We start from the raw sequence: 15,658 nt of genomic DNA on the forward strand, positions 1-15,658 counted from the left end.
TGGGACGCGTAGTTCCGCCCCTCAGCCGGACTACACACCCCAGCCTTCCCTGCCTGCTTTCCTCCATTGCTCCGCCGGCTGGGAGCGATTGGCTGGTAGGGACGTCCATCATGACTCTCCCCGCGTTTGGGCGGGGGGCCAGCCGTGGCTGAGGGGCTCTTCTGGGGGTGGGCGGGCTGTGGTGGTCCGGCCCTGCTGGAGCGCAGCGGGGCGGGCTGAGGGGGCTGCCCTGCGGCCTGGGGGAGAGGCAGGGCTGGGAGCGTACCCTCCCCTCTTCTCCATGCCCGGGGCGGGGAGGAGGAGCCGCCGGCGCCGCGGGGTGGTGGCCGCCCCGCTCCCCGCCGGCTAAGGCGAAGCCCTAGCGGCTGGGCTCGCGGTCGGCGGGGCCGAGGGAGCGCCCGCCCTCCCCTCATGCGGCTCGGGCCACCGGCTCTGGGCTCGTTTTCCCGGGGGGGCGGGCCGGCTGCCCGCGGCCGCGCGGCTCCGCCATGGGGCGGCCGCGCCGGGGCTGCTGAGGCGTCGGCAAGGAGGCGCCGCGCCCCGGCCCCATGGAGGAGCGGGACGGCGAGCTGCGCTGGGACGGGCTCTGCAGCCGCGACGCCGCCACCCGAGCCGCAGCGCTGGACAACGTCGGGCAAGCCGTGCTCCGCCGCAGCCAGAGCGTCGCTCCCGGGCGGGCTGCCGGAGGGCTGCAAGCTGCCGCCGTCCGAGACGGGTTGAGCGAGGCGCTGGTCCGCCTCCTGATGCTGTCCAAGCGCTGTCCCTTCGGCGACGTGAGGGAGAGGAGCGAGGCCATTCTGAGCAGCGTGCAGGTGGGCGCCCCGGGGGCGGGGGGCTCTGAGCTCTGAGGGGTGAGTGCTGGGCGGGGGGGCGGTGGAAGTGCTGAACTGACAGCTTTAGAGCTCTGCTTCGGGTCTGCATTGCTGGGGTTGCTTCGTGCCAACTCAGGAAAGGCTGGGGGATAAGCGTTGGAGGCTGCCAATGACACAGTTTATCAATATGGGAAGTTTCTGAGCTTTTAATAGCTGCGTCGGCTTCAATGCTGTTTAAACAGAGCCTGTTAAAATACTTTCTTTTTTTCTTTTTCTTTTTTCTTCTGTATTGGAATCGGGGAGATCCAAACTCCTTTCCAGCTCAGTAACAGCCCAGCCAATGCGAGATTTACCCAGTGACCGCCTGAGCTAACAAATAGAAGTGTTACTTTGTACTCTTCTCCTGTTACAGCTTAATTATAGTTACTGACGCTGCAATTCTCTTATTCACCTCAGTTTTTTTGTTTGGTTTTTTGTTTTTTTTCCCTTCTTTTTTGCAAAAGTCCCGAAGCTGAGGCTTCAATCAAAGGGGTGCAGCAGTACTGCTAAAAATACTACAGAGTAGGAAGAGGAAATTAAGGTGTTTCTTTTGCTCGCAGTGCACACACAGAGCCGTGCCTGGAGTTAGTTCCCTGATTCCCACTATTGTGCTTTTTCTCCCTGAACGTTAAGTCTAAATATAGGGGACTTGAGGGAACAGAAATGTTTATTTATTTCACTTTAGTTTTGAATGAAATTGTCTGTAGTTCTGTGGTTTGCTCTGTTCTACTTTGAACTGGTTCAAAGCAATTCTAGCTTTGGATTACTTGGGGTGATAGGCTCTGTTTTAAGTTGTAGAACTTCTCAGTAACATACAGTACAGTTTAGGCTCTATGGGGCATTTTCTCAAGGCAAATTTGATCAGTAAAAGCTGTAATTACATGTGTATTATATGTATGGGAAAGGCTCAGTATTTATGCTGCTTCTCTTAAAAGCAAACAATAGAAACAACACATGATAAAACCCAGTTTCTTAAGTTGAAAGCTCTGTCTGGCACCTTTCAATCACTGTCTTCCCTGTTAAAGATTCAAATGGGAAGAATAATGGCCAATTCCCATTGAGGGCATGATGAGGCACTGGAACAGACTGCAAAGGGAAGACCTACTTTTATTAGGTTAGGTGCCATTTATCACTCTTATCAAAGGGAGAATACATGAAGATGTCTAACCTCAGTTTTGGAGGTCAGGCTGTGTGATCAGGTGACTATTTCAGTTCTATCACTGTGAAGTTCTTGACATGTTAAACTACAAGTCTTGATTAGAGGCTTATTTCTAGCTTTTTTTAGATGGGACAAATAGTTCCAGTTAACAATCGAGTCCACTGCTTCTCCATACAGCAAGTGTAAATCCAAATCCTATGGCCATCAAAATACATATGTGGATACAAAACCAAATGCATATACACAATCACAGTGAAGGTTTTCTAGCGGGTTAAGGAAATAAAATCAAATACAGCATTGCTTTGATAAAGTCTTTAGAAGCTGCTATTGTTATTTTTCTCCTTGGGAGCAGATCTAAAAGAAGAATTAAATATGATTACAGAGTGGCAGGCCCTAGTTCTTGTGGTTGAACTCTGAAATGTAAATGTTTATTTTACTCTTTGGTTCTGCATTTGTGGAAGAAATAGTCCAGTCCACATATTCCATTTTAGATGCTGCAGACAACTGTGGGTATAGAATGGGTTTCTGTTGGCCTTGTGGCCAGGAGGAATTCTATTCAAATGCCTGCAATGAGGATATCAGATAAGCAAGCTATTAATTTAAAAGTAATTAGCCCATAGAACTTTCAGCTCTGATTCTAAAGGTAAGTAGCTTAGTGAAATTATAGATGTGCAGTCCTGTTCAGAGCAGTGTCATTAGTTTGAGAAGTCACTTGAGTTATGTAGCCTGTCTGTGTTGGGCTACCAAAAAAAATAATTAAGTCCACAATGATACATATCATTTTTCTGCCTACACCTAATTCTGTACCAAGTTACAAAGGACAAAGAGTCCAGGACAGGATGAGGCAACTTTGAACCCAGATGTTCTCTTGTGAGGGAGAACTCTTTGAAAGGGCTGACAATAGCAGGACAAGGGGAAATGGTTTTAAGTTAAAAGAGGGAGGATTTAGGTTGGATGTTAGGGGGAAGTTCTTCACTAGGAGAGTGGTTAGGCCCTGGAACAGGCTGCCCAGGGAGGTTGTGGATGCCCCGTCCTTGGAGGTGTTCAAGACCAGGTTGGATGGGGCCCTGGGCAACTTGATCCAGTAAAGGTGTATGTTTGGTGGCCTTGCCAGGCAGGGGGGTTGGAGCTTCATGATCCTCGAGGTCCCTTCCAACCCGGGTCATTCTGTGATTCTGTGAGCCATTGCTGCCCTCTTCACGTGGGATGCTCCGTGTCAGACTTGTAGTCTGAGCCCAGACTGGATTTGTTGAAATGCAGACTTAGGAATTTTGCTTTCTTCATCAGTCTGCTCTACATCTAGGATAGACCAGTGAGGAAGTCAGATCTGAATTTTCCATGTGGCCTTATGCCATATTTCTTTGTAGGGCTAGGGCCTTCTTGTCTGTTGGGGTAACCACCAAGTATTTATCCATAAGCAGTTATGCTGCTCATCTTTGTGTGGATTTCTGTCTGGAGCAAGCTGGTAGGATATAATGTATGGCTAGTGTGAGCTGCAGGCTTGACTTAAAATTAAATGATTGCTTTAAATTAAATCCCATTTCTCTGGCTTGTATGGAGCTTGATGAGTTCTTTAGTGTAGGTGCTGCCTCATTACATGCATATCTAACAACAGGTTTTTAATGTATGAGAATGTATGTAATTAATCATTTTGATGTGACAGCTTGTTTTTGCAGGAATTATTACCAAGAAAATGGAATCATAGAATGAATCACAGGATGGTTTTGATTGGATTGGAACTTTAAATTCTATAGTTCCAACCCTTCGGCTATAGGCAGGGACACCTCCCTCTACATCAGGTTGCTCACAGCCCCATCCAGCCTGGCCTTGAATGCATCCAGAGAGGAGAAAATAGCAGCATGTTGGCTCCCATTACTCTAATTTAGATGTTCTTGCATTTATTAATGATATAAAGCTGATAAAGTCACTTTTACCCAACTTTTAAAGTTATTTCAAGTTATTTCAATTGCAGTGTTTCTACCAACTGAGGAGTTTCTTTGTGCTTTTATGTTTGAAAATAGTTGACGCTAGTGGCTTTTGACGAAAAACCCCAGATATATCACAGCTTTTTTGATGACTTTCTGCATATTCAGTATTTTGCATGTATTTGTAGCATGCTTCTCCTGCAGAATAGTGGTCTGTTCCACCTGATGTCTGCATACCAGCATGGGGGTTGAAAAGCAACGGAAGGTATTAATGCATGATTGTCAAAACTCAGAACTTGGTGTACAAAACTGGTCTCAACCTTTTTGAGAAGTAAAGATACTGCACTAAGCACTTTCATATTAGTAATGAGAAAGGACCTTGGTCTCCATTTAACATGGACTGAGCATAGGAACAGGCTGCCCAGGGAGGTGGTGGAGTCTCCTTCTCTGGAGATATTCAAGACCTGCCTGGACGCCGAGATGTGTGACGTGGTGTAGGGAGCCTGCTTTGGCAGGGGGGTTGGACTTGATGATCTCTAGAGGTTCCTTCCAACCCCTACAATTCTGTGACCATAAGAAATATAGAAAATGGGAAACCGTAAACTGCTGAGGATGTCCATGAAGTACGGTAGGAAGTTTTTGGCTGTCCTGTCTTTTGCTCACACACTGTGAGATGCGGCTAAAAGGGGTATTGGAATAAAGTAAGAAAGAAAAGATCCACAGATTAATGGATTAAAAGATGATGCTGAGGTGATTGAAATGTTCTCTGAAATGGTTAATCCAGCCAGTGTAGTTAATAGCCAGGACAAAATGGTAAACAGTGCTTGGCCTAGATTAGGGAAAAGACTGCAGATTGCTTAGATAAGCAGTGGATTTTTTTCAGTCTGTTAGGGCATAATGGCATTCATTCCTAGGTGCTTTTATGCAGCTGAAGAATCTCAGACCTGGCAGCAGAAAGGAGGAGTAGGCTGGAAAAGAAGAACAGTATGCACCTCTACAGGATGAGTTTGGTGGGGTTAGATGAGGTGGGAATGGGTGGGTCCTAATTTAGCTGTGAAGGATATCAGAGTAATGATGAAATGCATTTTCAGTGCCTAGGATAAAAGTTGTGCAACAGAATAGTCTTAACCAGGATAAGTTATTTTAAATTTAGCATTTTTACTGCTTGTGTGATGGAGTAACAGGCCTTGTGGTGCAGAGAGTTCATAACAATATGCTGACACACCAGAGTCCTCCATATTCATGTAGGATTATCATTTACAAGCTGGGGAATTATGATCTAGAAAATACTGCACAGCAAGTGAAACTATGTGGAAAACCATCCTCAGAGGGTGAGAGAGGTCAGGTAGCAAGTGCTCAGTGTGGTTTGGGCAGGTTCTGCCCTGCACCACCTCACTGAACAAAGATGTGCGTGTGTTTGATTGAAGATTACAAGCTGGCAGGGAGGGTGAGAATGCTAGAAAGCAGCCAGAGAATTTAAAGTGATGCTGATATTGGAGTGGGGGGTTGTAGTGTATCCTCTAGATCTTGGGTTTTTTCCTTTTTTTTTTTTTTTTTTTTGTGAAGAATGGTTGAAGGAATTGGTGGTACAGTCAGCTGAACAGGAGGCTGAAGTAGTATGTTCCCAGACAAATGGTGGGTGGAGGGGGCTGAAGATGACAGTGATCTGAAGTTCAGCAAGGCACGGGTTAGACCTTTTAAGGGTGGGGAGAAGACAAGGATCAGGGAAGTAAAGGCAGAAGAATCACATTCATCACTAGAACTTGTCCAATCAGTTCTTAAGTACCAGTTGGAGGTTTCTTAGTGAAAAGCAGAGGGTGGCTTTAGAAGAACTTCAGGTATGTTGGCATAGGGTTTTTTAGACCTGCTGCTTTTGAGGAGTGTAGCAGTCACCTTGCACAGGGGGTTGTATAGAGATGGGACATAGCGGCAGCCAGCTAAGTACCCTCTCATGCCATGACCTAGGCTTGTGTGGCAGAGGGTATGGATGAGAATGTTCTTTCCTTCCCAAATCTGGGCAAAATATTTGGATGAAGTGACCTTTGAGAAAGATGGTGAGCTATTTGCAGCTAGGGCAGGTGTCTTGCCCCCTGGTCCTCTACGTGTGTGGAACAAAGGAAGCCTCTGCCAGGAGGAAAGGTGTTTTTTTGCCTTTTTGTTTGTCCATAAAGGACAAAAGGGGAGTTGCCTTTTTGTTTCACTGCTGTGTATTTCTCATAAGAATGTGCTGGCTCTGCTTTGTGTGCCATCACTGAGCTCTGTGATGCATACTTGGAAACTCAGCTATGTTTCTTGTTCTCACATGGCTTATCCTTATGGCTGTTAGAGGAAGCCAACTTTACACCAAAAGCAGACAAAAGATCTGGTGCCTTTGATAAATGGCTGTGTAGTTTTGTCTTCAGTCTTCTTGAAATAACTCCTTAGTCAGCTTTAAAATCTGTAACTGGAATCTGTTAGGAAGATCTACTTGGTGGTAGGGTTTGTCTGCTCTATTTGTAATGCCCTACTGCATGACACCGATGTTTCCCTGTGATGCTCGCTGTTGGTCAGTTGCTGTAGAAAGTTGTCTCAGGCAAAATTTATCATCTGTTTAAGGCTATAAATTTATAGATTCCTAACTGGTGGTGATGCATATGACCCATCTGGAAGCCGACTGGTTTCTTTGCATAATGCAAATACCCATATGGGTTTCTGTTTCCTGCAGGACTCTTATGTAAAGTAACTGAAAACGTGTTGTTGTTGTTGTGAATTCACTTCAGTGTAAAAGTTCTTTTTCTTCCAGACATGAGGTGGAATGGGTTTAATTATGTGTTGCAGGGCACTCCTTTCAGAAACCACATGTTGCTCTGCCACATTGCTAATTTATAAAAAGTTTGTCCCTTGGCTTTCTTTGTTTGTCATTCACATGCTCTTGTTCTTCTCAATATTGGGAGAAATGGTGAAGTCATGATAGGATACACTTAAATAAGACTTATTTACAGCTTCCACTAGCCTGTAAGAACAGTAGCTCTACAGTGCTTATAATAAACATGTTCAGATCATGGGGCTGTATCATGGGTGCCTGGCAAGGCTGCATGGAGAAGTTAAGGGAGAAGCCCTAATCTTGAGCTGCCGGAGGATGGGGTGTGAACATACTTTTTAGAACTTGAATTGGTATTAATCCTTAAGTTGCCTTTTCTGATTTCCCCCCTACTGGCCTGCTTTTGAAGGCTTCATTCTGTTTGTTGAGAGATTTAAAGAAGTTTTCTGTTGTTCAGCTTGTCAGCTGCAAAATTGCCTGACCCTGAGAATGTCTTTGGCTGGAATAAAGGGCTGTTTGAATACAGCAGAGCTTCTCAAAGTGATGTGAAGTGAGGTATCTGGGTCACTTCTAATGCTGTTCTGTTGTATTTGGAGCCCTTCCATAATTTTCCATGCTAGCTGTATACCATTCTTCTTGTACGGGAATGTACTCTGCTTACTCAGCTTTTTCTTATAATTGTTTGGGATAACTCAATCTACAAACTTACAGGTTTATGAGATTCTGATTTTCAGTACATCAAAGTGGAAGTTTTCATAAGAAATACGGAGTGAAGCAGTTATTTAATGCTGGCTCGGTGGGTTTTTATTTTCTGAATGAACTGAAATGCTTTAAACTGGAGAAACTGAACACAAACACTGCTTCATCTTTATTTTCTACTGAGGTAATCAACCTCAGTAGTAAAGTAAGGGAGAGCATTTGTTGCTTATGCAAAAAAAGGGGTGGGGGGAAGTGTTGTTTCCTACATTTTTGTGTGTGTAGAGATCTGCAGAACCAGGAATAATTGATCTTGAATGCATTTTCTAAGTAAGAGCATCTCCTCTTCTGCTCTAGCAGGTGTTTAGTTGTGCTTTAGACTTCTTTTTTGCTTCTGCTTATCTCTCTAGATGTTATTGCAGAAGTTGCCTGTGCCTTTGTCTCCACAGAATCACAGAATTATCAAGGTTGGAAAAGACCTAGAAGATCATCCAGTCCAACCATCACCAATACTTCCCAGCTAAATCATATCCCTCAACACAACATCCAAACGTTTCTTGAACACTCCCATGGTCAGTGAACTCCACTTAGGAGTCTAATCTTTTCCAGCCTATGCTGATGTATTCTAATGTCAGCTCAGGCCTTCAGTTACTTTTCACATCCTTGTGCAATTGTATGGACAACCGTGATCCTTTGTACCTTTACTCTGATTTTTGCAGTTTTGTTTTAAAGAAAGTTGTGTGGTGTCACTGCCGCAAACTGAGCACTGGAGAAATGGTTACTGTTCTGGCTCTTGTCTCTGTTTCGAGTCAGGATTTCACCTTTTTAAAATAAACACGTGGAAAAGTACTGAATATACCATTGTGGGTCAGAAAATAGTTCTGAAGGCTTGAGTATATTTTCCTGTGGACACCGAGTGTTGAAACTTCCCAAAATATGATTTGCTGTCGCACATGTTCCAGTAAGCTGTTTACAGTTTAAGGATGAAAAGAAAAAATAGAAGACATAGAGCTCCCTCCAGAAATCAACTCAGATTTTCAGATCTTCTTGGACCTACATACATGAATGAAATCCAAAAAGTTAAGTGGTGGTTTTTGTTGTTTACCACTTGATTTTTTCCGACAACTTTGACTTTATTTTTTTTATTATTATTCTTTGTATGTTCTTCTGGAAAGCTTGGACAATATCCCTGCCAGAAGCTGGGCTGGGAAGGTGAACCAGTTTACTTCTATTGAAGCAGAGAAAGCAAGTAACCATTTTCAGTACTCTGGTTTTCTGTAGGAACCGAATGTGTTCTTTCAAGTTGCTTTGAGTGGAAAACACCCAGTGCTATTTACTAGTGCCTGCCTATTACCCCAAAGTACATTGGGCTGGTATTATTTTTAAAAATAGAGACAGTGCATACTGCTAATTATGTCTTGTAATCTGATATAAGTTCTTCCTTTTGTGCATCTCTGAGGGCTTGTTTTCAGTGTATGCACCGTATGAAAGGAAAGCATGGTGTTTCTGGAAGCATGCTGGTGGTTGTTCTTCAAATATTCACTGGAAATCTATTAGAAACTGTAGCTATTCCTTACTTTTAAAATCCTTTCTAGAGTCAACAGTAAGATTTTCTCGTGGTTTTGCACATCCTGAGGTGTGGGGGCCATAGTGGTGAGGCTGGTCTCTTTCCAGTAGTGCGTGGGGACAGGACTAGGGGTAATGGGATGAAACTACAGCATAGGAAGTTCCACACGAATGTGCACAAGAACTTCTTTACAGTGAGGGTGACGGAGCACTGGAACAGGCTGCCCAGGGAGGTGGTGGAGTCTCCTTCTCTGGAGATATTCAAGACCCGCCTGGACGCCTACCTGTGTGACGTGGTGTAGGGAGCCTGCTTTGGCAGGGGGGTTGGACTTGATGATCTCTAGACGTCCCTTCCTACCCCTACAATTCTGTGATTCTAAGTTTGAGACTCAAGGTATTATAATGTCTTTGTGTAATTTTCCTCCCTTGGATGTTCTTGCTTGCTGTTGGATTGTTTTTAAACAGTTTTCCTTCTCAAATGAGTGTTTTAGTAGAGGATTCTATAACTCCTGGAGCGTAAACACAAAATAATGTATTTGTTTGAAGCAGGAGCAAACCTGAGAATGGAAACTTACTGAAAGCTCCAAAGCATCTCGTCTACCCTTTTATATTATTCTTTTTTTCTTTTTTTTTTTTTTGTTTTGAAGAAGGGGAACCTCTTTTCCAAAAGATTTTTCCATTGCAGCGTGTTGCTGAGTCTCTGCTGTTTCTGGTGTTCTGGTGCAACAAATTGTCTAGCAGCAAAACGCAGCCCATTTGCCAACAGCACATTCCACTCAGATTAGCTGCTTGTTTGGATCTTACATTTGTTTAAATTTTAGTTCTAATTTAGATTTGCATTGATTTCCATGTAGAAGAAAGATGGAGGAGAGGAAAAAGCTTTTTCCCAAACTTCTTTTCTCAATTGAGTGCAGAATTATGTCTGGTACTGTTAAACAGTAAACACTTAACAGTTGCTGTGCGCTTAATGTTTCCTGAAGCTCATCATGCTATAAAGATAAGTCCTTATCAGGGCACGATTGAGATGCTTTCAATGCTGCTCTGAAAATACTGCTTCCTGTTTTATTATGTATTAAAAGCAGGTGTTGGTGGTATGGTGGTAGAGACTGAACCTTCCCACCAATATTTTGCTGTGTGACAGCAGAGGGGAAGTCTGACAAAATGGTGTCTGACATGGAAGTATAGATGAAGCAAAGGTGTGTCACTGAGCCAGAGGTCTGTGTTAGAGGAACCAGCGATGCAAAGTTTGTGACAGTTTTGTATGTTTCTAGAGCAATGCAATTCCCAATACCAAATCTTCTTGAGTAGGGCAGCCATGAGGCTCAAAATCAGTTCCTAGCAGTAAGAAATGTTAGAGATCTTCATGTACATGCATAAAAACATGTCAAGTTATCAGTTAATAACAGATCACATGGAGTTCATAGAATCATAGAATGACTTTGGTTGGAAGGGACCTCGAGGATCATGAAGTTCCAAGCCCCCCTGCCTGGCAGGGCCACCAAACATACGCCTTTACTAGATCAGGTTGCCCAGGGCCCTGTCCAACCTGGCCTTGAACACCTCCAAGGACGGGGCATCCACAACCTCCCTGGGCAGCCTGTTCCAGGACCTCACCACTCTCCTAGTAAAGAACTTCCCCCTGACATCCAACCTAAATCTACCCTCTTTCAACTTGAATCCATTTCTCCTTGTCCTGGTATTATCAGACCTTTCGAAGAGTTTACTCCCCTCCTGGATATAGGTTCTGTGTCTTCAGAAATAAGCTGTGTATGAAACAAGGACAGAATTCATTTCCAGTTAGTGTCTTCAGTCAAGAAGGAAAGATTCTTGGACTTTAATGTTTGATATTGATTTACCTCCCAATAGAGCAGCAGTGGCATATGTCCTTCAGTTAGTGTAGCTTAAATAAATAAGAATGCTATCAAGGTTGGATACTGGTGTGCTGCCTGGGGATTGTTTGGAAACCTTTCTATTGGGAGCTGACTGGACTAAATGCATCAGTACTTTGATAGAACTAGAGGGAGTGGCCTCAAATTGTGCCAGGGCAGCTTCAGGTCAAATATTAGAAAAAATTTCTTCTCAGAAAGAGCAGTGAGATATTGGAAGGACTGCCCGGGGAGGTGGTGGAGTCACTGTCCCTGGAGGTGTTCAGGGAATGTTTAAGTGTACTGAGGGACATGGTTTAGTGGGGAAATATTGGTGGTAGGTAGATGGTCTTGGAGGTCTTCTTCAACCTTGGTGATTCCATTATTCTGCTTACGTTTTCTTGATAAACCAGGGTAATGCTGCAAGTCCATTGAAGCATCTCTGACAGATGACTTTTCAGTACCTGCTTTCAGTACCTGTCTCAGTTGGCAGTCATAAACTGCATTTGTGGTATGTCTGCCTTTAACTGAAGATCCTGGCATGGGAGAATCAAAGCAATTTCTCTCAGTGGTTGTCTACCACCTTGTGCTAAAGATATATCTTTGTGACAGACTTACCTCAGGTCATTCTTTGTTAATATAGCTCATCTGGCTCTGTCTTGTGTAATGAAGTCTGACCTGCTTGTGGACGTTCTGCAGCAGTAATACTTTCCATCTCTTATTTCCTCTTTGCATGCAGAAGTCATCAGCAAGACTTCTTGAATGAAATGGGTCAGATGCCACTGGTCATCTGCCGGGGTGACCTTCACTGTGCTTTTTGCCTATCTCAGATCAGTGACTGCAGCAGGCAGTTGAATAGACAGAGGAGATCTCAAGCAGTAGGAGTTGCATATTTTTCTCCTAAACAGTGATTATCTTTTTAGAACGTTTGCCTTGCATGAGTGAGTATCTCATTTTAAGCCTGAGTAGGATCTGGACTGAACAGGAATTTAAAACCTGGTCTTCCTCATTTCACATAAGAGACCTAACTCAGTTGGGAAGGTCTCATTTGTTGACAGGATGTCAGATGGTGAAATAAGCATCCGAGGCCTTAGTACTTCCTTGGGTTAGAGGAGAATACCTGCTGTTCAGCTGTTGCAAAATAGATTTCCCTCAGTGCAGAAGTGCCTTATAGTGAAGCCTAAGTTGTGAAGGACTTTCTAAGACCTTCTGAAGTGGGACTGTGGATTTTACCCAACCAAGCAGTTGTAATAGTTTTAAGATTAATGAGGTGAGCTTAAAAAAGGTTTTGGTTAGGTCTGACATGTGATAAAATTATTTTGCCAATCATAATGTTCAGTATGTGAATAACGTGTGGCTGTTTTTAGAACACTTAATTATTTATAACTTCAGAAAACCAGGACTGGCTTATATAGCTTCTTTAAAGCTTAGCTACAGGGATTTTATATATATAGTTGTTGTGCTACGGGAGTAAGCATGTAAGAAATGTTTAATTGGAGGACTGTTGTACACAACTCTCTATGTTTTGTTTTCCTGAAGATTTTCATTTGGAACTGGAATATTTGTTGTCATAGCAGCAGTACTTTGGCCACCTTGGTCACATTTGCAATGGGAACTGTTTACAGAAGGTTACAATCTGTTCAAAGGGTCAAGTTGTGGTAAAGGAAAGAGTTTGGGGTTGTGCTGCATTGAGCCTGGAAGCATAGTATCCCTATCTCTATGGTGTCGTACCTTTTAGCAGAGCCCAGGAGGTTAATACATTGTCATATGAATGCTGCTGCAGTATTTGCAGGACCAAATTAGTTCACTGACCAGGAGCTGCCAGGTGTGCCAGTTGCCATAGCAGCAAGGAGATAAACCCAAGGCAGCGCTTACATTTAAATTAGTTTAAGCAAACTCTTGCTAAATTGTGTGCTTTTCATCAGGATACCACACACACATGATTTCATAGCAGGTAGGTGCCTTAAGATGAACAGCCTGTTACTGCTCAGCTTTGTCACTCTTCTTGGAGACTGGGACAGTAGTTGCTCAGATTCCTATCTGTACTGGGACAGGCCATTTTCTTTGAATGGTATCTGTATTCTTTTGTTTCTTACGTGTATTGTGTTTTAACTTTTAGCTAATCTACATGAATTTAAGCTGAGGTACTTGCTGCAGATAGATGTAATGAATTTGGAGGAACACTTGGGGGAGTCTTCATGTCTCATTTCTAGTTTTTGATTGCTTGAAACAGCATCACTGTGAATTGAGGCCTGTTATTATAAAGCTCTTGAAAAATGAAACTTCTGTCCCTGACTTATTTTGTTGTGCTATTTCTAAAGTTTTTGAGAATCAGAATCCTAGAATTACCCAGGTTGGGAAAGACCTTGAAGATCATCAAGTCCAAACACAGCCTAACCGTAGTACCCTAATTATATGATAGTGACTGATTTCTCTACTTAGCTATGAAAGCAATGACGAGTGATACCTTTGTGAGGTATAAGAATAGAATGCATGAATAAAAATGTGATAGCAGGTGAACCAGGTGGTTGTAGCACTTCATATCTTATAGTTATGAACACTCACTGCTTTCCTTCATATTTAAACAAACAAATTCCACACCTCCAAAATAATAATCCCTCTGCCCAACTACAGGGATGTTTTCATGGCTGAAACAGTTGGGATCAGGAAAATCAGCCTTCTTGGAAGGTATGACAGCATGTTCTGTTGCCGGACATGGAGTAGTAGACTCTTACTAATGTAAGCAGAAAATAATAGTGGAGGTACCGGGGGGGAAAAAAAGATAGACTCCTAGCATACATTAGGATCTTAACAATGAAGAATTTCAATTGAAGATATGCAGCTAAAATTTTCTGAGTTGGGAAATCACTAAACAGTAAGTAAACTTTAGTTTGTGGGTGATAAGGCAGATGTTTAACATTCTGAGGCTTCTTAGCTCACATTAAAACTGCTGAACTATGTTATCTGTAAAATCATGTGTTGCATGCTAGTGTTTGCTGTTCTTTTTTTAATCTCTTGCAAGCAGAGCAAAACTACTTCTGCATTGTCCAGGCTGAGTTTTAGAAAACTCTACTGAAATGCTGTAGATCTTCTAGAATTGTAAGGTAAGATAGTGGAAGAGAGAAGTTTGTTGCCCTTGGTGGGAGAAAGAGCTAGATTTTGTTCTGTGGCTGTTCCATTACATAGGTCTTGCTCAGATGTGCTCCAAGTGACCCTGCAAAAGGTGATGCTTCCTGGCTTCTGTGCAGTATTTTGGCTTCCCTCCTGCCACGTGACTTGATGACAAATGTTCTTCCAGCTGGAGTGGTGCTATATGAAGCTGAGTCCCAGCTATGGCTGTGACCTACCAGACCATGTGTCCCCTGGGTGTTACTACTGGGCACTAATGCATCATACCCTAGCTGTTATTTCTAAATAAAGAAGGAAAAAGTGTTGGAGCTTGTAGTTGCCACTTAAAATACTCCTCCAACTGTTTCAGTTCCTTTATTACATGGGCTGAAAGTTGGAATAATCGAGGGAGACTTAGTTCTGATGCAAGGAAATACCAGAGTGCTTTGCTTTTTCCAAATTGGTGGGTTTATAGCATAGTTTCTTTTGAAAAATGGAGTCAGAAGTCTTAAGGTTTGTGGCACTTGTGGTCAGCAACATGGGAAACTTTCTGTTTTGTTGAATTCTCATCATACAGGACAAAAGTCCTGTTGTTTATTAAGTCACTGGAAGAGAACTCTGCAGCCCAAAGACAGGAGCTGAGTTCTTGAAGGTTTATGCTCGTGCCCTGAGTTCTTCAAAACTCATGGTCTTTCTTGACCTTCAGGTAAAGTCAGCAAGCACATAGGCAGAACCTCAGCAGCCATTCACCCATGTGTGTTTCAGCTTTGAAAAGGGGCAATGGTTTCACGCTTGTGCTCAAACTCGCCCTGGATCCATAGATTAAATGGTTTCCTCTCTATCTCCTCTCGGAGCTCAGGGAACACTGTGTTCCTGCAGCATGTTTATAGCAAGCCTATCAGATGGGCTTTGCACAAAACAAAGCAGCTACTTCTCCCACTGCCAAAAAACAGTTTAGTGGTGAGAGTGTTCTCGAAGAGGGAGGACTCGAGGTTCAGTACCTTTCCTGCCTGAGGTGATTCCAAGTCCTGCCTTGTACATGCCTGGGCTCCCAGGGTGAGTGAGTTGTACTGGCTTTTGCTCTCATTTTTGGGCCACTGAACAGCTTAAGAATTGCATGTAAAACAGACCTAGTGCAGTAGAAAGTGCTGACAGTGTTGCTATCATTAAGCAGCTGAACTTTGTGTTTTAGGGAGGAGAAGCTGAAATCACTTTGGGCTGCTTAATTACTTGAACTTGGCTTGTCTTGCTTAAGCAATGTAATGACCTGACTGCTGAGGTGAATGAACCAGTCTCTGGGCTTCTGAATAGATGCAGGTGGTGGGCAGAAAGCCCCATCACTATGAGAGATGAGACTGAAGGTGCACACCTCTCTTCAGTGCTCTATGGTGGCTAAGACTTTGAGCTTGATTTACAGGCTTTTGTGAATACTAGTGAGGGTAATGCACCTTAGTCAATGTTCATGTATTCCTTAGTGATAGAGCAAAGTGCTATGTGGTCCAGGCACTAAGAGTGTTGTTGTCTAGAGTGGCATTGGACTTGTCTCTGCAGTATAAAATTTCCTTCTCTACTAAGATACTCCTTCTTCTTTTAATTACTGTTTAAGGCTTCTGCATCAGATACCTACTTCTATTTTGTTGCTATGCTGAGAGTGTACACGAAACTTCCAGTGCGCAAGCATTTGAAAA

The 15,658-nt window shown here is 43.3% G+C and overlaps 1 protein-coding gene across 3 annotated transcripts in view; it reads left to right on the forward strand.

Annotated features, from left to right (window-relative positions):
* The first annotated feature begins 486 nt into the window (after positions 1 to 486).
* Positions 487 to 15,658, forward strand: part of SESN1 (sestrin 1) — a 58,740-nt gene continuing 43,568 nt past the window's right edge. The window contains exon 1 of one of the 3 annotated variants that reach the window (XM_015858663.2): positions 487 to 812. In XM_015858663.2, coding sequence (XP_015714149.1) covers positions 549 to 812 — 264 coding nt within the window. In that variant the 5' untranslated portion in view covers positions 487 to 548. The other 2 variants (XM_015858664.2, XM_015858667.1) reach the window with 2 other exon arrangements.

Source organism: Coturnix japonica, chromosome 3 (genome assembly GCF_001577835.2).
Source record: "Coturnix japonica isolate 7356 chromosome 3, Coturnix japonica 2.1, whole genome shotgun sequence".
Lineage (NCBI taxonomy): Eukaryota > Metazoa > Chordata > Aves > Galliformes > Phasianidae > Coturnix > Coturnix japonica.